General features: G+C 55.4%; 2 protein-coding genes across 2 annotated transcripts; one reads left to right on the top strand and one right to left on the bottom strand.

The window, feature by feature from the left end:
* The first annotated feature begins 143 nt into the window (after positions 1-143).
* On the top strand, positions 144-9,092 carry SMCR8 (SMCR8-C9orf72 complex subunit). The gene is made up of 2 exons (XM_061143640.1): positions 144-2,983; positions 5,245-9,092. The coding sequence occupies exons 1-2, from the start codon at positions 624-626 to the stop codon at positions 5,696-5,698; spliced, it is 2,814 nt and encodes a 937-aa protein (XP_060999623.1). The 5' UTR covers positions 144-623; the 3' UTR covers positions 5,699-9,092.
* SHMT1 (serine hydroxymethyltransferase 1) lies at positions 8,993-23,776 on the bottom strand. The gene is made up of 12 exons (XM_061143641.1): positions 23,620-23,776; positions 17,833-17,947; positions 16,823-16,968; positions 15,203-15,318; positions 14,737-14,897; positions 14,273-14,354; positions 13,663-13,875; positions 12,578-12,694; positions 11,631-11,753; positions 10,648-10,764; positions 10,072-10,182; positions 8,993-9,861 (listed from the first exon to the last, which is right to left on the bottom strand). The coding sequence occupies exons 2-12, from the start codon at positions 17,926-17,928 to the stop codon at positions 9,689-9,691; spliced, it is 1,455 nt and encodes a 484-aa protein (XP_060999624.1). The 5' UTR covers positions 17,929-17,947; positions 23,620-23,776; the 3' UTR covers positions 8,993-9,688.

Raw genomic sequence — 23,776 nt, 5'->3', positions numbered from 1 at the left:
GAACTACAACTCCCAGGCCGTCCCGCGCGGCCCCCTCACTTCCCTGCCTACCCGCTCCGCTCTCGGGAGACGCCGCTCTCCGGTTCGGAAGTTGACGCGGACGCTTCCGGGTCACGCGGCACGACAGCTCGAGTCATGTGATACCAAGATGGCGGCGCCGCGGTAGCTGGATCCGGGTTGTGGCGTCCGAGGAGCCGCGACGGTTTCTGCCTTCGGGGCGTGGGAGTCGCCACGCTTGGCTGGTCCGTGCTGCAGCCCGTAGCCCCGCACTGGGCACCCGTCCAGAGGTGGGGCTGTTGCCGTGGCGGTGTGCTCTGGGGAGCGCCGGTGACCTCGCTGCGGGTGCCCTGCGCCCGCCGCGGTCGCGGGAGGAGGCGAAGGGCAACCAGTCTCCTGGGTCTTCCTGACCTGCGGAGTTCCTGAGGCCTCCGGAAGCCTTGAAGGAGCCACACCTTTGAGGGGCTGCGGGAGCTTGAACCTCCGGTTTGTGACTCGCAGCCTCGGACCCCCTGAGGGCGCAAAGAAGACTGCCCCGCAGGGAGTCTGCTTCCTCCTCCAGAGGCCTGGTTCCCTCCGCAGTGTGTCCTACTTCTTCTCAATGTTCTTCCCATATACCTGGAAATATGATCAGCGCCCCTGACGTGGTGGCCTTCACCAAAGAGGACGAGTACGAGGAGGAGCCTTACAATGAACCGGCACTGCCCGAGGAGTACTCGGTGCCGCTCTTCCCCTTCGCCAGCCAAGGAGCCAATCCATGGTCCAAACTGTCCGGGGCCAAGTTCTCTCGGGACTTCATCCTTATTTCCGAATTCTCTGAGCAGGTGGGACCCCAGCCCTTACTGACCATCCCCAATGACACCAAAGTTTTCGGTACTTTTGATCTTAATTACTTCTCTTTGCGGATCATGTCTGTGGATTATCAGGCCTCCTTCGTGGGGCATCCTCCTGGCTCTGCCTACCCCAAACTGAACTTCGTGGAGGACTCCAAGGTGGTGCTGGGAGACTCCAAGGAAGGGGCCTTTGCCTACGTGCACCATCTTACCCTGTACGACCTGGAGGCCCGAGGCTTCGTGAGGCCCTTTTGTATGGCTTATATCTCGGCAGACCAGCACAAAATCATGCAGCAGTTCCAGGAGCTCTCAGCTGAATTTTCCAAAGCATCAGAGTGCTTGAAGACAGGCAACAGGAAGGCTTTTGCCGGGGAACTTGAAAAAAAACTGAAAGATTTGGATTACACCAGGACAGTGCTACACACGGAGACAGAGATCCAGAAGAAAGCCAACGACAAAGGCTTTTACTCATCTCAGGCTATCGAGAAGGCCAATGAGCTGGCCAGCGTGGAGAAGTCCATCATCGAACATCAAGACCTTCTGAGGCAGATCCGCTCATACCCTCATCGCAAGTTGAGAGGGTCCAATTTGTGTCCTAGGGAATTGGAACACACCCAGGATCCGCCCAGCCAGGCAGCCGCTACCTCTGACCTTGAAGAGTCTGCTGACACCGACCATTACGCCTGCAGACCCTCCTACACCCCGAAACTCATCAAAGCAAAGTCCACCAAGTGTTTCGACAAGAAGCTCAAGACCTTGGAGGAGCTCTGTGACACCGAGTACTTCACCCAGACCCTGGCGCAGCTCCGCCACGTTGAGCACATGTTCAGAGGGGACCTTTGTTACCTCCTGACCAGTCAGATTGACAGAGCACTCCTGAAGCAGCAGCACGTCACCAGCTTCCTTTTTGAAGATTTGGTGGAGGTTGGCGACAGACCGGCGGAGAAACAGGAGAGCACAGTCTCTAAGCCCCATCACTATGGGCCACCTTCTGAGTCTCCAGAAGACTGTTTGGTTCCTCAAGTGTTAATCAGCGTGGGCTCCTACAAATCCAGCGTGGAGTCCGTGCTCATCAAGATGGAGCAGGACCTTGGGGATGAGGCATCAAGGGAAGCGGCAGTGACGGAATCAAGCAGTTTTGACCCCCAGGAGAACTTGGACTACCTGGAGTTGGACATGAAAGGGAGCGTTAGTAGTGGAGAGAGCATCGAGGTTCTGGGCACAGAGAAACCCACCTCTGTGCTGTCGAAGTCTGAGAGCCAGTCCAGCCTCACGGTGCCCTTGAGCCCCCAGGTGGTCCGGAGCAAGGCGGTCAGCCACAGGACCATCAGCGGGGACAGCATCGAAGTCCTCAGCACCTGCCCCTCTGAGGCCCTCATTCCGGACGACTTCAAGGCCAGCTATCCAAGTGCCATTAATGAGGAGGAGTCCTACGCAGAGGGCGGCCAGGGGGCCATCCTCTTCCAGGCAGGCATCAGCCCTCTGGAGTTGGGGGAGGCTGAGGAGGGCAGCTCGGGCCTTGCTTCGCTACAGACAGACGCTTCCTGCTGCATCGGGAGGGAAGCTGGTGCTCTGCTGGTGCCGCTCTCCACCCCAGGCCACACAGTCTCTGATGAGGACGGGGTCGTGAGCGTTCCCCCACAGCGCTACCGGCAGAAGGACCAAGGGTTCCACGTGGACTTCTCGGTGGAAAATGCCAGTCCTTCCCGAGACAACAGTTGTGAAGGCTTCCCTGCTTACGAGCTAGACCCGAGCCACCTGCTGACCAGCCGAGATGGCAGTAAGACCAGCCTGGATGATCACTCCGACGCCACCAGCTATGGGAGCAGCATAGCCTCCACCAGCTCTGACAGGACTCCCTCCTCTGTGCCTCCTGCTGGCCCCTTTTCCGAGAGGCACAAGAAGAGGGCGGGCCAGAACGCCTTAAAGTTCATCCGCCAGTACCCGTTTGCCCACCCAGCCATCTACTCCCTGCTCAGCGGGAGGACGCTGGTGGTCCTGGGGGAAGAGGAGGCCATGGTCAGGAAGCTGGTGACTGCACTCTCCATCTTTGTCCCTGGCTATGGCCGCCATGGCAAACCCGTGAAGCACTGGCTCTCCTCCCCTTTGCACATCACGGACTTCCAGAAGTGGAAGCTTATTGGCCTGCAGAGGTAACTGGTTATGGGGTGGGACGGGCCCTGGCCGTGAGAGATGAGGTGTTGGGTGGTGGGGTGAGGTTCACGGGTCCTGTGGGGGGCCCCACACCAACTCACTGTGTCACTTTTAGCAGATCCTTTCCAAAGGGAGTTCAGTTCCGAAGTGTTTCCCAACCCTGGTCTGTACCTTGTATTAGAATTGTTTGGGAGCATTTTCTAGAATCACTTGCTCCTGGCCCCACCTGCAGAGATTCTGATCAGGTTGGCTTGGTGGGATGAAGTGGAGTCACGTGGTTTGCGGCAAGGTTTGGGAATGACTGGACTTCTGGATCTCAGGTCCCTGCTGAGTCTCTAGTTCACACTGTAGTGTAGATGACTGAGGTGAGGTCTGGGTCTGAGGAGGGTAGCGGTACTGGAAGAGGCAGCCTTCCTGGCTCCCCCCTCCACTGTCCTGTCGGCTGCGGGAGCCTATTCCTCCACCTCTTGAAAGCTTTCTGTCTCCACTTTCCTCCCTTGTGCTTTAGCAGTTCCTTTTGGGGTTTTCCACTCTGTTTGTCTGGCTTGAGGGACTCCTGCCCTTGAGTGTGCTCTGGGCTCAGCCTCCTCGCTCCTGTCCCCACACCTACATGCGGGCGTCGAGGAGGGCAATAGCTGGAGTCCAGTCCTGGGACCACAGAGAAGGGCATGCTTGAGTTGCTCTCCTGCAGTGGGCACCCAGGCAGGGCCCTCCTCCCTTCTGGGGAAATAGGAGGGTTGCGTCACTAAGCAGTCATTTACCAGATGTTTACTGAGGCTGTTAAGTGGCAGCTGCTGTGCCCAAGGCTGGATTATAGATGTGTCCGCAGTGGGGCATCCCTGTGACAGGCTGCCCTGCTCCTGCCCCGGCTGTGACCTCTCTGTGGGCTGGGTGTTGGGCCAATTGTGTCTGATCCCCATCTGCTGCTCTCATGTCCCCACGGGGTGACGACTTGCCCTGAGGTAGGCAGGCTGGGCAGCAGGAGCGGAGCCAGGCCCTGGGCCCTGGCCTTGGAGCCATGGAGGGTCCCTCCGGGAAAGTGGGAGGCCCGTCAGCAGTGACAGCTGAGACCTTGGAGATTGTCTGATGACTCGTGCCATGAGTCCTCCCTCCCAAAGCTCCTGAGTGCACAGGCGTTAAGAATTGGGACATGTGCCCCCAGAGGGTCCTGCTTGGGGGTGAGCCACAGTGGACAGGCTGGGGCCCTTGCCCTCCAGGGCACCTGTCGCTGGAGGGTTGACCCAAAGACCAGGAGGAGAGTAGGGACCGGCCTTGCTGCAGCTTCTCTGAAGGTGTCCCGGGCAGTGAGCCGCGACAAGGTGAGGGGCACTCTGAGGGGATGAACCAAGGATAGGGCAGGGGTCCTGCAGCTGCCCTTCGGAGCAGGAAGGGGCTGCCTCCTGAGATGCACGTTGAACCTGGGCCCCAGGGGTGCTCAGAGCTGAGGTGGGTGGTGAGCCAACCCGGCAGGCAGGTCGGACACTGAGACGGGAGGCAGATCAAGGCCCCTGAGGGTCAGTGCTAGAGGGTCCAAGCAGAGGGTGCCTCTATGTGTCCACGGGGCCTGGTCCCATGTGCTAAGTTGGTCTGGAATCTGAGCTGGACCCAGGACAGTCCCTGCCCCCCTCCCCTGGCACTCCTTCCCTCGCTGAGCGTATCCGACCCGCCTTCCTGCCTCTGACATGCAGGGTACCGCATGGGTTACAGATCCAAGTGTGCAGAAGCTCCTGGCACCATACTGGTCAGCACCAGGCTGGGGGTGAGGGCCAGGTGCTGTCCTGAGCACCCCGGACTCGGCCTTTGTGGTGACCCAGTAGCTAGGACCAGCGTCTGTCTTACAGACAAGACAAGGCTCAGAAGTGAAGGAACTTGACTAAGTCACAGAGGAAGAAATGATGGTGCACACAGGGGTCAGGGAGGCTGGGTGAGATTTGAGTTGGCATAAGCCAGGCACAGCAGAGAGGACCTGGTGTTCAGGCAGAGCAGAACCTGCCCCCCACTGGAAAGCTTGGCATGGCTTCAGGGGAGTCCCCAGGGAAGTAACAGCTGGGCCTCAGAGACCAGCAGAAAGCGGGTCATCAGGGCTTCATGGGCCACACTAGGATTTGACTTCCATTGTGAGGGCTGAGGAGCCGTGAAGATCGTCATGACCACATTTGCCTTCCAAAGAGCATTAGCGAGTGGGGCTGGCTGGGGCTGGCCTCTTGAGAGGGGGCCCCACCCCAGCTTCTACCCCTTGACCTTGATCTGTGTATTTCAGGGTGGCGTCCCCCGCCAGTGCCGGTGCCCTGCACGCCCTGAGCCGTTATAGCCGCTACACGAGCATCCTTGACCTGGACCGGAAGACCTTGCGCTGCCCGCTCTACAGGGGCACCTTGGTGCCACGGCTGGCGGACCACCGCACACACATCCGGCGGGGCAGCACCTACTTCCTGCACGTGCAGAGCATGCTTGCGCAGCTGTGTGCCAAGGCCTTCCTCTATACCTTCTGCCACCACCTGCACCTGCCCGCGCATGGCAGCGAGGCCCCGGAGCTGGCTTCCAGTCGCCAGGCCAGCTTCCTGCAGCTGACGCTGGGTCTAGTGCACGAGGACGTCAAGGTGGTGCGGTACCTGGCGGAGCTGCTGCGGCTGCACTACACGCAGGAGCTGCGCGGGACCAGCCAGCCTGCCCTCAGGTTCGACTACGTGCCCAGCTTTCTGTACAAGATCTGAGTCCAGCCTGGCCTCGGTGACTGAGAACTGTGACCCAGGGTTGGGGAGGGGTTGGCATGACTGGGCGGTCATCTGAGCTGTTCAGACTCTTGCTGTTGTCAGCGGGAAGGACAGCAAGGCAGCAGGCATGGTTCCCAGGTGTCTCTGGGCAAGGGTGGAGGGCCTGGCCCTCTGGCAGTGTTCCTTGGAGGAAAGTGGTTGGGGTCGGGCCCAGAGGCTGGGACAGAAGAAAGTCTCTGTGGTGGATGAGGGCAGCGGGGCAGAGCCCATGTGGAGGACCACACTGGTCTCGGGCAGCTTCTCTGGACACTCAGACAAGCAAGGTCAGGGGGGCAGCTGTTGCCTGGAGGACATGGTGGGAAGCAGGACGAGGCCCTTCATTCGGCCTCGTGGAGCCGCCCTCTCAGGGAGGCCCATGAAGGCACTGCCCAGTCCTCACTTCCTGACCAGGCATGGAGGCACCTGTCGCTGGGCTCCCCAGCTCAGCAGGAATGTGCGGAATCACTGGCACCCCATTTTCAGATCTGTTCTCGGGGGTGGAGAGTCCTGGAGACAAGGCCACGGGGTTCCTCGAGGAAGAGCCAACCCTGTCCACCCTTCCCTGGCCGGGTGATTCTACTCTGTCCTTTGAAAGGGTCTGCCGACAGGCTGGAACTCAGTTGGCAGAGGTCACCCCAGTCCTCACACCCACAGCAAAGCTTCGCAACCACTTCACTACCTCGTGGGGTGTCGCGGGCCTGGTGGCCACTGGGTCATATTCAGCTAACTGCCAGGCTGGGGTCTCCAGGAAGGCTGTGTGGCAGTCTCAGTGATCTGCCTCAGGGGCTGTGCCGGCCTGGAGCATGGGCACCTTACGGCAGCTTGCTCTGCTGCACCGCCCTGCCCCCGAGTCCCCCACACCTTCACCTACCAGGACCCCCGAGGCTCTGACAGTTACCCTTGATGTATATAGATGGATGGTTTTTGCAACCTTGAGACTTTCGTACCTTTTTTTCCTTATGCTGTTAGAACTCTTGGTGTTACTGCTTTACGTTTCCCCAAATTGTGATAAACACACCTGAACCAGCCACAGTGGTTGCTCCTGAGCACGTGTGTGCAAGTCTGCTGGGGCCGCATTCCGTGTTGTTGTTGGCTCCGTGTCACCTCAGTCTGGTGGCTTCTCCCTGCCTGGGCTTCTGCTCAGGGTCTCCATTTCCACTGGAGGGCTGATCCTGCTCCAGAGTCTATGACTAAGGCCCCTTGGGGGCATTGTGTCGCCTTGTTTTCTCAGCTCTGTGTACCTGTGCTGTCACCTGTGTTCCCCCAGAGGCGTCTCTGGGGATGGCCCGGCAGCTTTTAAATGTGCATTGTGGGCACCGGGCAGGAAGGCTGCCCTCCTGTTACTCCCCACTCCCCCTCCTCGTGTTCTGAGGCTGCTTGGAGGTAGGTGGCTGATTGTGTCTACTTGGGCCTCCTGGGACATGAGCTTTTGTGACACCTTATGTCCAGGGAAGATCGGCAGGCCATGGGGCCCCAGTGACCAGATACAAGGTGACCACTGGCCCACCTGTTTTGTTCCTGGGCCATCAGCATGGACTCAGCAGTTCATACCTCTTACTTGGGAAGCTGGGAGGGGCAGCAGGTCAGTCACACTGGCCTCCTTGAAGCAAAAGTCCAATTCTGGAGAGTTATTTGTGCAGAAGCTACACCTTAAGTGGTCAGGAGACCCGCAGGGTGTGGAGGGCAAGCCTGGCTGGTGTGAGCAGGCCTGGCCACGAGGCAGCCACAGAGTGGGCACCCAGGAGCCAGTCCTTTGAGCTGTGTCTTCACTGAGAAGTAGCCTTTGCTAACTAGTGGTTGAACTCCAGCATTTAAATTTTGGTTAAAATCCAGCTCTGCAGTGTGGCTGTTTCACAGGCTTGCTTGATGGCAAGTATGTTTCTCTTCAGAGGATCTTGAAGGGGAACCAGGCCACAGTTCCGGAACCTGAAGTGTCAGACGTACCCACAGTCTGAGCAGTGGTGGCCTGTGCAGCAGCCTGTCTTGTTTTCCCTGTAATATTAAGTGTTCAAACACCAAGACACTTAAGAAATCGGGATGTCAGCGCCCCTAGGACTTCTTCAGTCCTAGTGTCACCTTGGAGGCCCAGGCACTGAAACCTTGAGGTTGGTTTCAGCTTCACTTCCAGTCTGTTACGTGCACTGCACCCCCGCCCCCCTTTTAAAGCAGTCCAGGTTATGAAGAACCTACTCAAGCTGACAGTTAAGAGATTTCCAGAAGCTCCACACCCGCTGAACCCTTTTACAGCCCCTGGGGGTCTTGCTCCTTCAGTAGAATCTGATCCTGGGTCATTTCCCAGTTGGTTCTTTAACATCTTGTTTTAGGTCAGTTACCACGTGCAGAGATTGTAAATTTCACCCCCAAACTAGTGACAAGTTGCAGGAAGGCTGGTAGATTCTCCCCCAAGTGCCAGGGCTTCTGCAGCTCGTGACCCGTCCCCGGAAGCCTAGCAGTCCAGACGACCCTGCACGCAGCTTGCTGCCCCCTCCCCAGCCTGATGTCACCTTCCCGGCCAGCTGCTCCCCTCAGCCCATGATGCTGCTGCTGCCACGTGGTCTCCACACAGACAGGGGCCCTCGGCTAGTGGACAGCCTTTCCCACCTCCCTAGAGGCTTGAGAAAGTGCCTTGGCTTGTGCTGTGAAGCAAACTCACTGGCTTTCTGGCTTTTCCCCAGTGTTGTGATAGAAACTGCTAAAACTGGAATTTTTAAGAGAGAAACGGCATTAACAGACTGCAAAAAGGAAAAGCATCAAATCTCTACTTCTGCCCAAAAGGAAAACCAGCTTCAGCTAGGGTTTGAGCACACTGGCCCTAACTGAGGAGGTTTGGTTACCACTGCTGTGGGGAGGAGGGAGCAGGCTGTGGGGTGGGCGTGCGGCAGCCTGGGGACGCCCCTTTGTCTCAGGCTGGGCAGTGTGACGACCCCACAGCCTCCAGAGGTGGTGGCTGCCCTGCCCACTGCGCTGGAGCCCCCACCCACAGCTGCATTCAGGCCACAGTGAGAAGCATAGGGCGTGACAAAGTCGTATTTGTCACTTTTTTAAAGGCTATTTTATTATTGCATGTTCTTTGTTGTGTGTGAGCGTGGGTCCCCCGGGTGAGCTGGGCACTGCAGGGCGAGAGCACGCACATGCATGTGCCCGCAGCTCTCGGTGTGGCTGCACCAGTTTAACCAGTCATGCCAAACAAATAGTATGAGAAGTGTACTTTTTAAGAAATTAATTTATTTGAGTTGAGATATTTTTGAAATATAAAAATTGGTTGTATTTTTTAAAACTATAATTCTTGTAGACATCCTGTGGTTAAAAATTTGACTGTGCTTATTAAAAATGGTCATCTATGTTTTGCACTTGAGATTTGTGGAAAATAAAGTTTCTCTGGGAAGGTGACCTCTGGTTTCCTGATCAGGGGAGGGAGATGGTTGTCTGGACCTTGGTGGCTCCAGACTGGGAGAGGAAACCACACACGTCCAGCCAGACTCCCACCTAGCTAGGTGGCACCCGAACAAAATCATCTAACTTGGGATTCTGGGTGAAAGCACAGGCCAGGACGCTCCCTCCTCGCCCACGACATCAGGGCTGAGCCCTTGTCTGGCGTCACAGCAGCTTCTCCCAGCTGCAGCTCAGTGCTTCTGTTTGTCACAGTGTCGGTGGGGAAGCCCAGGGGATGAAGAGGGGGTAAAGGTCGCAGTCTTCCCAGCAGCTGTGCCCATACTCGTCTGGATAATTAAGGTGGAATCGCTAAATTGTATTCCATTTTCCCATGATAACTGTATTTGCAGCTGCAAGAAGGTGAGGTTCAGATTTACACTCCTTCATAACTTGTCCCTGAAGCTTTAAATGTTGATTTGTAAAGAAGGTAAAAAAGGTAGCAAATTCTGAAAAGAGGCCTCTGGGAGGACCTGTGTGGGGCCCCCAGGGCGCTGGGTCCCTGGGTGGGCGGGCGCTCCTCTAGAAGCCAGGCAGGCCAGGCAGCGGGAATAGGGTGGCGAAGCTCTCCACCTCTGCCCTGAGGGCCGCCACGGCCTGCTGGTGCTCCTTGGCCCCTGCCAGCTTCTCCATGAACTCCTTCAGGGTGGCCTTCACCCCTACAGCATCCTGGATCTGCAGGGTCAGCTCTATGCCTGTGCCAGCGAGAGACACCACTGCCCATGTGCCCAGTGGCCGGCCAACCGCTCTGCCATCCAGGCCCCAGTGTGCCTCCCACCCATGCCCGCCACCCTCTCTGCCCACGTATTCTGGGCGAGGCCCCTGGCCCATCATCAGCCCTGACGAAGAGCAGTCTTTCCCTCATCCCACAGCCTGGCGTGGCCAGCAGCCATGCCTCCCCTCACCTCTGTGAATGAAATGGGCGACCTTTTGGAAATCTTCTTCCAAGAGCCCTCGGGAGGTCAGTGCTGGGGTCCCCAGGCGCAGCCCACTGGGCCGTAGCGCGCTTTTGTCACCTTCAAGATAAACAGGCTCTATCCCCCAGTGATCCCCCTGAACCGAAAAGGGATGCATGGGCAAAAGAAATGGGCCTGAAGATACCAGCTCGAGGGGGCACAGCCCGAGCGGGCCAGAGCGGAAGGCAGAAGCCAGGAGGTGGAGCCAGGTGTCAGCTGCACTACTTTAAATTCGAGGAAGTGGCCTCCTGGACATGATCCTTGCTCCTGACACCAGGCGTTCATGTCTGCATTTGAGATGCATCTCCCACATCTTATTCATGAGCCGCTGAGAAATCCAGTTTTCCAGAGGGCCCCCACCTCCCACACCCTCTCCTGCTCTGTCCTGGGCAGGGTCAAGTGTCTCATCAGGGGGCAGGCAGTGGGGAAAAGCCTGGCTCCTGTCCCACACAGCACATCTTGTCCCCAGAGCAAGTCACCATCAGCCCCAAGAGGTCCAGACAGGAGAGGACCAAGGATGCTCACCTGGGCAGGTATTCTTGTTGCAGGCGATGGAGCAGGCTTCCAGCACCTTCTCTGCCCTGCCGCCATCCGTGCCTTTGGAGCTGAGGTCCACGAGGATCAAGTGGTTGTCAGAACCCCCTGGAAATCAGGTGGGAGACATGGAAGGTGATCCTCTGCTGAGCACAGGGATCCCTCTTCCAAAGAACTGGCAGGGTGCAAGGGGGCTACAGCAGGTGAGGTCAGGAAGGTGACCCCACCATGTGTCCTGTGTGTCCTTCATCACCTGCTGAAGACCCAGGGCCTCAGGGTTTGAGATGATGCACAGAGTAGTTTAGAAAGGGAACCTGAGAATGCAGAGGGGGCTGAGGGCATATGGCCAGCCCAGAAGGCCCATGGCTGCATCCCAACCCACCAGCTCCCAGAAGCCTGTCGGGGTGACGACCCCCCTTGGGAACTTCCCACTTGTCTCTAGATCCATCTTCAAGGCTCCCTCTAAGGGGCCTCAGGGCAGTGGGCAGGGGGCGATGGAGGTGCCAGGGTAACTGGCATGTTACCCCTAATCCTGCCAAGGTGACTGTATCTTCCAAGTGGTGCAGGTGAGGATATGGAAGAACTTTCTGAAACAGCCCCTGGCCTCCCAGGCATCTCTCAAGCACCTGATCTTCCTGTGAATGAACCCTGCTTAATCCCCAGACATTGACTTCAAAGATGCTCATGGCCTAAGCTGACCCTTGGCCCTCGACCCATCCTCCCAACCCTACCCTCACTGTCCCCAACTCCAGTAGTCATGTGGCTTTAGGAACCTCAGATGCCCATTTGTAAAATAAGACCAGTGATTCGCAAGGCTGTTTCAAGGTTCGAATCCAGAGGTCATGTGTCCAGAGCTGGGAATCCTGAGTCACTCCAGAGCTGTGGCCACCTGCGCAGGCCACCACCTACTGCCACACCCTGACGGAGATGGGACGAGGAGCAGGGCCACCCCATGAGCTCACTTCCTGCTGTACCTGTGACCACTCTGTAGCCCAGTCCCATCAAGGCCTCGGCCAGAGCCCTGCAGTTGGCCACCACCTGGTGCTGGTAGGCTCTGAACTCCGGAGTCATGGCCTGCTTCAGAGCAACCGCGACCCCTGGCAGGAGATGAAAGGCAGACCATGAGTCCAAGAAACACCTGTCTCCACTCGGGCATCCAAGCTTCTCAGTGTCATCAAGGCAGGGTTACATCTCCTCCTAAATGATCCCATTTTAACCTGGCCATTCCCTGGCTGGCCCTCCAGACCTCTCTGAGCAAGAGTTTTTCAGGCAGCCCCTGTTCAGCATGAAGTTCTGGGCTAAGATCGCCACGGGAGAGCTGCTCCCTGTCCCCAGCAAGGTGGACGTGGGACATGCTTCACTTAGCTGCCACTGCTTTGATGCAAAGTGAGGCAGTTTTCAGAGCTGAGGAGAGGAGTGGCCAATCCACCAGTTCATCCAGGCTCCTCTGTATTTATTCCATCCCAAGGGCTGCTTAAAGGGGCACCAAAGATGGAGGAGGATGCAAGCTACTTGCCTGAGTCCTGGCATAGGAGCCTCCAGTCAGCATGTGCAAAGGGCTGGAGTGGCCAGTGGATGGGCACCCCACCATCGCAGAGCTAGAGCACCTGGGCGCTGAGCTGGGGCTGTAAAGGGAGCCACCCCGCCCAGCCCAAAACCTAAAACTCACGCTTCACTGCTTCCTCCACATCCCTCCTTGGCAAACACCAGTTGAAAGGGAAGTGACACCTTGACCCCGGCTCTTCCACCAACTGCCTTTCTCCAAAGATGGAGAAGTAACTCTGAGATCATCACAGACTCTCTAAGGCTTGTGTACCACCAGAGAACTGCTTCTGCCTGGGGTGGGGTGGGATCGCGAGCAAGGTGGGGATCGGGCTGCCGGGGGGTAACAGCAGGGAAGCCATGGGGCAGGGTGCGTTACCAGCAATGGCATGGTTGTGGGGTCCCCCTTGCAGGCCTGGGAACACAGCAGAGTTGATGAGCGACTCCAGGTTGTAGCGAGTCTCTTTGCCTGTCTTGGGGTCCACACTGCGCACTCCTGGATGAAGGACAACATGGGACATGGGACAGGCTTCCCTTCTGTCTTCTCCCTGCCTGGACACAGACCTGGCCCGGCTCCCACTCCTGGAGCTGACACTGCGGACCAGGGAGGGTGCTTGCTCCCGAGGGATTAGGGGAGGGGGAACCACGCTTTAGAGATGAAAGGAAGGATGAAAATGTCCCTCCAGCAAGACAGGAACAAGGAGTATGTATGCCTTGGGCAGTTTCTCAAAGAGCCGTCCAAGATGATGCCTCTGGAGGAGATGGGGCTCACTGGGCCAGAAACGGGAAAGAAGCTTCCTTTCTGAGAAAAGTTAAGGATCAGGGATGACAGCTGCCAGCATCTCCACAGAGCTTCTTGTGAGCCGGGAACTGCTCTGAGCAGTTTCCCTAAATTCATTCATTTAATCCTCACAACAGCAATCTCAAGGGACAGGTGCTATTGTGATGATCTGGAGGTAAGGAAACAAGGCACAGAGGAGCTGCACAACTAGCCCAAGATCACACAGCGTTTCTGTGGCAGAGCCAGGCCTTGTTCTGTGACTGGGTCACTCAAATAGGACCAACATAGAGCAGGGAAAACAAACGTCTCCCAGGTGGGTGGGAAAGGCTGCTGGCCTTGGAAAGCTTAAAGCAGCTGGGGAGGGGCCTCCAAGGAGAAGCAGGGCCCTGGAGGCCCAGTGGGTGTTGGTATGTCCAGCCCTAGCCAGGGGCTGGGCAAGGGGGTCTTGCAGGGGTCAAAGAGACTTGGTCCCCAGAGGGGGTTGTTTCCGTTGACAGAGCTTAGTCACCGGTACCACGGCTGAAGGACCGTGGGACCCTCATCTGGCTTCTCTGGAAAGGAAACCCCAAACAAGGGCTCCATCATCCAGACCCCTCCCTACCCTCCTGCCCCATGACCTGGACTGCTGTGCTCTCACCCCCTGCTCTTCACGGGACCCTGACACCCCCCAGGGATAAGCACACCCTTCCTGTAGAAGATCATGCCGGCGCGGCAGCCCCGCAGGGTCTTGTGGGTGGTGGTGGACACCACGTGGCAGTGCTCGAAGGGGGAAGGCACCACGCCAGCCGCCACCAGCCCGCTGACATGTGCCATGTCGGCCATGAGGTACGCCCCGTTGTCATCAGCGATCTTGCGCAGCCGGGCGTAGTCCAGGTTCCGGGAGTAGCAGCTAGTCCCTGAGATGGCAAGGGTGATGTGGAGTCAGAGACCCTGGCCGGCAGTCAGCTCCAGTGCAGAGCAGAGCCCCCGCCCCGCCCACCCGGTGTGCCTGCCTGAAAGCCAGGGCTGCTCCCTCTAAGGTTCGAGAAATTCCATCTGTACCAAAGGCAACCCCTGCCCTCTGCCCCTGTGCCACAGGGTCGGGGGGACAGGTTCCCCACTGGTACCACCCCAGCTTCACAGGGGCCAATGTGTCCAGATGCTTCTGGAGAGCAGGGCAGGTCTAACAGTCCCGAGAGAGACAGAGATACTCAGACTGGAGCAGCTCGGCTGTGCAGCAGAGCCGCGGGGACCAGCACGCGCTGGAAGAGCAAACCTCCCGTGTGGGGGGCTGGGGCCCTGCCCGGCTCTCACCTGCGATGATCAGCTTTGGGTGGAAGAGGCGGGCGTTCTCCTCCAGCTGGTCGTAGTTGATGTAGCCGGTATCGGGATTCACCTGAGGATGTCACGGAGACCAGGCTCACGCTGCTCCCTCCAGCCACACGGGCCGCTCCGCCGGAGCACGCCCAGCTGATGAGGGTAAGAGGACTTCCTCCCCTTGCCTAGACCCCTCTGCTGCCCTCGCCCCTGACCAGGACTTGAGGGCAAGACAGGCACAAGTGTTTAAGACAGTCAGGTATTGTCACTCTTGGACAGGATGCCCTGCGGGGTCCCAGCGAGCCGTGAACACCCGAGGGTCCCCAGAGCAGGGAGATGAGAGACAGTGATGGCGGGACTTCCTGAGGTCACTTGGAGATGAAGCTCCTTATTCCTACAGGCACAGCCCGTGAGGAAGCTTTGAGAAACAAGCCACAGAACGGAGAGACACACGCCCGTACCTTGTAGGGCATAGATTCAAAAAAGATGGACGTAGCAGAAATCTTCTTCTTGTCGGTCATGAACCCATGGGTCAGGTGGCCCCCATCTGGCAGGTCCAGGCCCATGATGCGGCCATGGGGCTCCACCAGGGCCGTGTACACTGCGAAGTTTGCTGGGGAGCCTGGAGGGGACAGACCGGGAGGCACAATTACTCCTGCCCACAAGGCCATCGATCACAAGTGGCTGCAACAGCCTGGCTGCTGCCGTGCCCTCTCCTGGACCCTGGTGTCCCTGAGTAAGTGGCAGGGACATTCAGAATAGGGGTGGGGTGCCCAGGAGGCATGTGTGCAGTAGGCAGTTGAGGGGGATGGGGGTGAGACCTCATCTCCATCTGGCAGGGTGTGCTGCTTATACTCTCCCTTTCAGGGAGCCCCAGGAGGCTGGCAGGAAGGGGGCCACCCAGGCCTGTCTGGACCTGGCCATTACCTGAGTAAGGCTGGACATTGACCCCCCAGCACTGGGGGTCCAGGCCATAGACCTGCAGCGCTCGCTTCTGACAGAGGACCTCTAGCTCGTCGATGAACTCTGTCCCACCGTAGTACCTGCGAAGGAAGGTGGGAGGTATGGGCCCACTGGTGCCACCTCTGCGTGCAGGACAGAGGCCAGGCTCCTGGTGGGATGAAGGAGCAAGGGTGAGAACACGCACCCTGAACCCACGAGATGGCTTCCACCAGGCCCAGGTGGCCGTGTCTCGCCATCCGTGGGGAGGTCTGACCCCGTATCTCGGATGAACCCTGAGGACACTGTCACAGCCATGTGATGGCCTGTGCCAGCTGCCCAGGGGTCAGTTCATAGCATGTGGAGCAGGACAGTGATTGCCAGAAGCTGGGAGAGGGAGTTACTGGCTTGGGGGGATTTACTTTGCATTTCTAATAAAATTTTATTTCTTATTTAATAATTGCATATCACAATGTATCATGCATTTATGTTTTTTTATTATTTGTGACTAGTTTTGGCCTGGGATGGAAGCCATGCTCTTCAAGTTGACTGCCAGAGAATGGGTGCCCCTCTCTCCTGCCGTTGTCATGGGAACAGAGCTGGGGGCAGGGGTGGTGTGCCATGGTCACCATGCCCTCAGTCCCAGCAAGAAGCAGCAGGGCTGCAGCACCACATCTCTGAACAGAGGCACCAAAGTATCTCCTCCAAGGTCAACTAGAAACACTGGGACCCCGGGAAGCCTGGGGTTTGAACACAAGCTGGGTGTCCCACAATTCCACTTGGTTCCCATACTGACCACCCAGAGTCAGTGCGGACCCACATGCTGAGGGCTCAGGACCCCCAAGACCGCCCCCCACTTCAGATGCCAAAGGCAAGTCCCTGGTCACTGGGCCACCAGCACTGCTACCCCAGTTGGCTACAAATGATCCCCTCAGTTTCAGTAATTCACTTGAAAAACTCAAGACTCAGGAAAGCGCCTCACTCGTGATCCCTGGTCTATTGTGAAGGACTCAATTTGTGAACAGGACAAGGTTCAGGAGGGCATGTGACCCTACAACCCCCTTCCAGGGGAATGGGTGTGGGGGTCCAAAAATTATGACCCTCTAATCAGTGTAGAACGGCAGGTGACCCTCCCTTTTCCATGTCCTCTGGGACACAAGTGAGCAATTTTGCAAAAACCACATGTTAAACTCTGTCACCACCATCTCTGCCTGATGACAACTATAAAAAACACAAATGAATATGACTCCTGGTTCTCAGGAGGAGGAGCTGACCGAAGTCTCTTGTAGGTAAACCCAGCATTTAAAACGCTGACCCGGCTTCCAGTGTGTCAGGTCAGCCTCACCTTGGGGTCCCTGCTCGCACAACCTTCCCCTGGAGGCTCAGCCACAGCCAGCAGCTGCTCCTTCGGGCCTGGCTGTTATTCTAGGAAGGCCCAGGGGGACTGTGCAAGTGACCCCAAGTATCTTGCCCCCAGAACATGGGTGCCACCACCCGCTAGGAATCACAAGAGAGGAGGGGACAGGAGGCCCTGCCATTGAGAACCTGGTTGTTTTCTGAAATGTCCACTCCCTTTCTGGAAGGCAGGCCTGGATGACACTCACATACCTCTGGCCTGGGTACCCCTCAGAGTACTTGTTGTTCAGGCAAGAGCCTAGGGCCTCCAGAACAGCCCGGCTGGCGAAGTTCTCAGAGGCGATCAGCTCCAGTCCAACCCTCTGCCGGTTACTCTCCTTCTTAATGATGTTGTAAACCTGACAAAAGAAAACAGGAATGGGGACACTGCAGTTTAACATCTGCTCTGATCCGAGCAATAACCGAGTAAAGAGAAGAGACACTTATACTTTCATATTTTGCCCTCAGAAGCCAAGTGTAACCAGACTAAGATGACTCCCACAGCACCTAAGGAACAGAGGAAATCCTCCTCAAAGCTTTTAGCACATGGGAAGGAATTAATAGAAAGTGAATTAAGGAGAACAAAACAATGGAAGAGAAGATGATCCTTAAAACATCCCACAAAATTTTAAAATTCTGCGCCATCTTGTTATTTTCCCTCCTGAACCTTGTTCCTTATTCCTTTCCTTAAAATAACAGATACCTAGATGAATCCACAGAGACAGAAAATAGACCAGTGGTTGCCGAGGGTTGGGAATCTGGGGGATGGGGGGCAATTGCTAATGGGTTTGAGGTTTCTTTTGGGGGGATTAAAATGTTCTAAAAGCGATCATGAATACACTAAAAATCACTGAATTGTGTACTTTAAATGGGCAACTTGTATGTTAAGTGCATTCACTTATCTCATGTGTAAAGCTGTTGTGAAAATACATAAATAAAAGATGTTTCTAGAAATGCTCCCCTGAACTGTAAGGAGACGGTCAAGTCTCAGTCACCCCACCCCTTCCCCTTTCCTCAGCAGCAGCCAGCACACTGCTCTTCACAGAAACTCAGATTTAAATGCACCCTCAAAGGACTTTCAGCCACTTTGCAGCCACTGCCTATAAACCTGTCCTGTATCCAAACCACAAGGCTGTCCCAAACACAGCTCATTTCTGGTGAGAATCAGAGGCCTGAACAAGGACTTCCAATAGCCGAACTTGCGAGAACACCCACAGCCTCACCTCGACATCGCTGTCCTTCAGGGGCTGTGCCAGCATCTTCTCATGCGAGGACCACAAATCGGCATCCCTGGGTGCCCTGTTGACTTGAGCTGCCATTGTGCTGGTTCAGAGGAGCCTAAAAATGGAAAAACTTCAAATGTTAAACTCAGTCACAGCTCATAGCCACCTGTCAGTTCCCAAGTTGCTGAAGTACTGACACACGTGTGGGCCTTGTCCCAGAACCGCCTGGAGAGCATGAGGACTCTGCTGCAGATCCACCGCGTGGGACCACCTGTGGATCCCTGCAGGTCACTGGCTCTGCAGGAGACCCACCCTCCTTGCCTCGAGGCTGCTCCAGCCTCGGGGAGCCCAGCACCCCCTCTTCCTACCTGAACTTCTCCTGGTTGTGGCTTAGCTTTCCAACTAAGCCAGCTTCCTGAAGGCAAGGGCTGGTGGTTACTTTTTTAAAAATTTCCCACAGTACCCGGCACAGCCATATGAGAGTAATATTTGCCAAATGAACAAGTAAATTGCTGACTTATGTATTACTTTTTCTATTTCTCAAGTAATGAAAATGAGACTCAGAAAAGTATCTTAGTGGAGAGCTGCACAGCCCACTGGCCTTGGAGGAGAGCCTCAAACCACGCACAGGCTCCACCACCTGGTGTCCCGTGGCTGGGGCTGCAGGTAAACTGCATGCTCTGGGTTGACCCTGGGCCTCTGGTAAGGACCACGGGCAGAGGTACACGCCTGGACTCAGCATCATCACAATACAGCAGGCTCGTGTCTCCACATACGTGCCCACAAAGAACAAGAGTCTGAGCTCAGTGGTATCTCAGCTAAAGGGACAGCGTAAATGTTTACAGGAACTGACCTTCTTTAACCAATGGTTGGCAACTTTTCAGTACTTTCTATTAATTAGATAAGCTTTCACTTCAAATTCATTCCCTTAACAGTTACTTATCGAGGCCCTTCCCTTCAGCAGCCACAGATCGGGACTGGGAACACAGTGGGACCCAAACAGACCAAACCTTCATGGAGCTTCCTGGGGGAAGGTGAGCAGGAAACAGCGAGCACACTAAATGCAGACAGATAACCAGGCCCACAGGGACAAGCGCTGGGGGCAGGTCGACTTGGAGGGTGGTGACTAGAGGAGAGGACACTAGGCTGAGAAGGGGCCCATCAGACGCAGTCTCCTGAGAGCACTGTGAGAATATAAATAATTATACACACACACAGGTCCCTGCGATTTCCTAGTGACAGGAGCATCTCTTGTTCCAATGATGCAACTCAGGGTGGGAGGCTCCCAAGTTGGGGCTGTTCCCAGAAAGACCAGGCCATGATGAGAAGCATTTTCAGCCCCCTCAACTCCTCCAGAGAGGGAAGGGGGCTGGAAATGGAGTTAATGACTCCCTCACAGGGTTCAGGAAGCTTCCGGGTGGTGCACCCCAACCCCACAGGAACCCTCCCAGCCCTTTCCCTGAACATCTCTCTCTTCCTCTGGCTGCTTATCTGTGTCCTTTGTCATATCCTTTAATGAACTGGTGAACATAAGTTAGTGTCTGCCTGGGTTCTGAGAGCTCTTCTAGAACATGTTCGAGTCCAAGGAGGGTCCTGGGAGCCAAGTCTGACAGGAGCTGTGGGTCTCCTGGGGACCTGATACTTGTAGCTGGCATCTGCAGTGGGGAGGGGCAGCTGTCTGGTGAGACTAACCTGTGGGGTCTGTGCTCACTCTGGCTCACGTCAGAACTGAGCTGAAATGAGCAACACCACCTGGTGGGGCAGAACTGCTGGGTGAGGGAAAGCCACCTGGTCGTCTGGTGTCACAGGTGCCATCAACAGCAGTTGGGAGAGTGAAGAGCAGACACAGCAGGAAAAGCATGGTTCTCCTGCACAAGTGCACATGCAGTATCACTTGTTAGACACATATACCCGCTAAATAAACGAGCCACACAATCCCCAGTCACAGTATCCTCCTTACTCTCTGGAGAAGCAAATATCTACCAGCAGGAAGCTTTAACCAGGAAATCCCAAACTGGGGTTTTTAAAGCAGCCATTATTTTAACATGAGCACAATGGAATCAGAAACACAGCCACTCCCACAAAACCAGCAGTGAGTGCAGGACTTAGGCCACAAATGCATCTGAGGCAGAAGTGGCCCCAACCCCGGTGCCAGGGCCTCCGCCACACTCCCCCAGAGGTGCAGGGAGACGAGGTGGTCTGGGCACCTGGCTGATGGCTCCTCTGAACTCAATGGCTGCTTCCCACATGCCCTCAGCAGGTGGTGGCAAACCCACAGAAAACCAGAGACCAAACGGGTACATTCATCCTACAGTCTTTTCAAAGAGAAAAGTTTCTTTGAAATTCCAACTGCTCAGTGTTAAAAAGGATTTGAGAAACACAGAGCAAGTATTTCTCAACCACCAAATAAATAACTAAAGTCCCTTTGGAATGCCTTCTCCCCCCTCTCCCAGGAAAGTTAGATCTGCATCAGCTCCTAGAGGCACTCAGATCCGCTCTGCTCTACCTCCACCTGTGGTCTCAGCATCTCCTATAGCATTGCCACCCACAGCCCTTTGCCCTCATAGCAAACTCTTTCTTTTATGATCGCACCACAAAACATGTGGGATCTTTCGGGATCAATCCTGTGCCCCTGCTTTGGGAGCACAGAGTTTTAACCACTGGACCACCCGGGAAGTGCCAACAAACCCTCCTCTCATCTAAGATGCGAACTCAGAGTCCCAGTTCCTTCTCAACCCCTAGGTGAGGGCTGTCTGTGTGGTCAGCCCCCCTCCAAGGCTAGCAGGGCCGCCCTGCTCCTGCTGCCGCTCTCTGGGGGTGTTTCCCACCCTGCATGCTGTTACCACTCAGGTCAAGTCACCCCCACCCCCCAAATGGAGTGCTCAGTTCACACTCTTATTAAATCCACCCAAGTTGAGTTCTCTTTAAAGTTCTTAAAAAAAAAAAAGTCAAAGAAGTCTGAATTCTTTACTAAAACAATAACTTCTGGATTCTTTGTCTTGTTCCAGTTAAATCTGTAATAGCTATTACAGTATAATGTATATCTTGTTGCATTCTAAATTACAGTAAGAAAGGCAGAGATCCTGAATGTGATGGTTAGCTCACACATCAACCTGCCAGGGCCTGCGGGGGACGCCCTGACAGCTGGCAAAGAAGTGAGACAAAGATCCCTAGACTGTCCTCTTTTATATCAGAGGGAAGACCGGAAGATACACTGAACATCTATCTATCCTTCAGGTCTGGATGTTGGCTGAGAAACAGGACACCTTGCACTTTTCTCCACTTTTTTTTTGAACTGTGACAGAAGTGCACAGCTCAGTGACATTAAAAACATCCACACTGTCATGCAGCTCCACCACCATCATCTTCAGAATGCTCTACCTTCCTAAACTGAAACTGTGTCCCCATTTAACATGCTCTATTCCCTTCCCTTCCAGCGTAGGGTAGCAACTATGCTAGTTTCTATCTCTATAAATTTGACTATTTCAGGGACCTCCGGTAAATGAGGTCACACAATATTTGTCCTTTTGTAGCTGGCTTATTTCACACAGCACAATGGCACCAAAGTTCAACTGTGTTGGCACACATGTCAGAGTTCCCTTCCTTTTAAAGGCTGGATAATAGTCCACTGTTTGGAGAGACTACCTCTTGTTTATCCATCCTGCTACTCCCACCTCCTGGCTATTGCAAAGAATGCTGCCGTGAACACAGGTGCACAAATATCCAGTCCCTACTGTCAATTCTTTTGTGTTTATACCCAGAAGTGGAATTCCCGGGTCATATAGTAATTCTACATTTAATGAGAAATAAGCTTTTGATATTTAGGAGCTTTACTTCACTATCATTAACCTACAATGGATTCATTCGTTCCTTTCACAAATATTTATTAAGTGACACCTGTGTCCGAGGCACTGAGTTAGGAGCTCAGAATACAAGGGTCAACAAGACAGAGGCCCTGTCATTATGAAAAGCAGGATCTAAAAAAGTAAATAAGTTCATGAGAGATAACATCAGGGAGTGATGACTGTTAGAAGGGCAATAAACAGTCAGAGGGCTTGTTCAGACCTGCCATGGAAGGCGCCTGAGCTAAGGTGGGAACCGTGGAAAGGAGCCAAGCTTGTGAGCCGTGGGGCAACAGCAAACACCAGTCCAAAGGCCCAACAATGGGAAGAGGTTTCAGTTGTCAAGGGTCAGAAATGAGGAACACAACAAAGACGAGATGAGATTCGAGGGCCTAAAGGCCAGTGCAGGGATGAGAAGATCCTCACCTTGGCAGAATAGAGCTCACAGGTTTCAAACTGTGCTCAAGGACCTAGGTCTCATGTCATTTCCCAATGTACCTGTTTGAGAAATACCTGTCTGAAACTAACAACTAGAGAAACCTGACTGGAGAAGATCAAGGTCCCTTTTGTGAGAGCAGTGGACGTTCCACGGGTTCGACCCCTGCCATGCCCCACTTCCCATCAGTGAAAGCCACATCCAAGGGAGCTGTGCTGAACTCACTGCAGAGCCAGCCTGCAGAGTTTGACTCCGACTCTCCACTTCCCCCTGGCTGCTGACACCTGTTTCTCAGTCTCCTTGTGCATGACACAGGGATGATGACAGTCCTGAGCTGGTTGGAGTTAAATAAGGTGTAAGACACAGAGCACTCAGACAGGACCAGGCAGAGTGACTACTCAACAATCAGCAGCTACGGGACGTCACCAGTGGTCCAGTGGTTAAGACTCCGTGCTTCTACTGCAGGGGCCACGAGTCCCATCCCTGGTTGGGGAACTAAGATCCCACATGCCATGTGGTGTGGTCAAGAGATTTAAAAAGAGAGAGAGAGAGAGAGCAGCTATTATTATTATTAAAGAGACATAGGTACCTCAGGGCCATCTTTACTACCTCTAAGCACCCCGGGAAACACAACCCACTGCAGCTGTCACTGTGTCATGCTGTTGGTGTTTCTGTTGGAGAAACGTCACCTATGACACTGTCCATGATCATCACCTCAAGCCCAGGGAAACAATCCGAATAAGTGAATTCACTTCCCAGGGTTACCATCCTTCCCATACCCCCAGATCTTTCCTGGGTCTTTGTCACACAATGGGATCAGCCCCTTGTTGGTGCTGAGGAAATTACTGTCTGTGTGTGTGCCCTACTTTACAAAGGAGCAAACAGGCTCAGAAGTTAGGTGGCATATAATAGTGACAGAAGGAATCTGAACTCTTCCCTGACTCGGTGCTAAACAAAACCATAATCGCCCACATCCACTTCCCGTTCCGTCAAGTAAAAAGATTATGAGCCCATAAGAATATGAACTGGTGTTTCCAGTCCGCCAGCTCTGCCAGATTGAATCGCATGTTTGTGCTGGCCTCAGCTGACCAAGGGTCGCTTAACTTCCTGGACCTCGACACTCAGCGCCCCGGGCCGCGAACCCCACAGGGCAGCGCTTGTCTCTTAGGCCGGGGTGAGGGTTGGGGAGGCCAGGCTCGCCGCCCCCCACCACCCCAGGGTGGCCGCAAGTGCAGTGGGAACGCGCGGGCTCCGTCGGGCCCCCTCTCTGAGCCTCCCCTTCCCCGTCTGCGAAAGGGGCTACAGGGAAGCACTTGGATGCAGCCGCGCCGGGAAGATACTGGGACGAGGTGACGCGCTGCACTGAAATTTAGAGTTCCATGAGGAAAGCGGCCGCCGGTACCTGCACCGAGCCTTCGAGGTGCGGTCAACCCAACCGCACGGGTCTTGACCTGCGGCCGCGCGCGCCGGCCCCTCAGCCCAGGCGCCAGTAAGGCGCTCCTCACTCACCCGATCCCGCTTCTCGGAGCCGCGGGGGAAGCACAGTCAGAAACACCAAGCTCCCAGCTGCTGCTAACACCACCAGAGTTGGGACCCGCGCGCTAGCCTCCACGTGATCGGCGCGCGAGACCCGCTCCCAAACCTGGCGCGCACCGCCCCGCCCCGG

Source organism: Dama dama, chromosome 5 (assembly GCF_033118175.1).
Source record: "Dama dama isolate Ldn47 chromosome 5, ASM3311817v1, whole genome shotgun sequence".
Taxonomy (NCBI): Eukaryota; Metazoa; Chordata; class Mammalia; order Artiodactyla; family Cervidae; genus Dama; species Dama dama.
Note: the sequence above shows the minus strand (reverse complement) of the source record. Positions and strands in the feature narration are given on the sequence as shown.

Bases quoted from the DNA above. Each gene is read 5' to 3' on its own strand.
- SHMT1 (XM_061143641.1), bottom strand. From the start codon at position 17,928: ATGGCAGCTCAAGTCAACAGGGCACCCAGGGATGCCGATTTGTGGTCC. The intron at 14,898-15,202 runs GTAATGGCCAGG...TGTCCCCTCCAG, and splicing joins CAATGTCCAGCCTTACTCAG to GCTCCCCAGCAAACTTCGCA. The intron at 12,695-13,662 runs GTGTGCTTATCC...TCCTTCATCCAG, and splicing joins CATGATCTTCTACAGGAAGG to GAGTGCGCAGTGTGGACCCC.
- SMCR8 (XM_061143640.1), top strand. From the start codon at position 624: ATGATCAGCGCCCCTGACGTGGTGGCCTTCACCAAAGAGGACGAGTAC. The intron at 2,984-5,244 runs GTAACTGGTTAT...TGTGTATTTCAG, and splicing joins AAGCTTATTGGCCTGCAGAG to GGTGGCGTCCCCCGCCAGTG.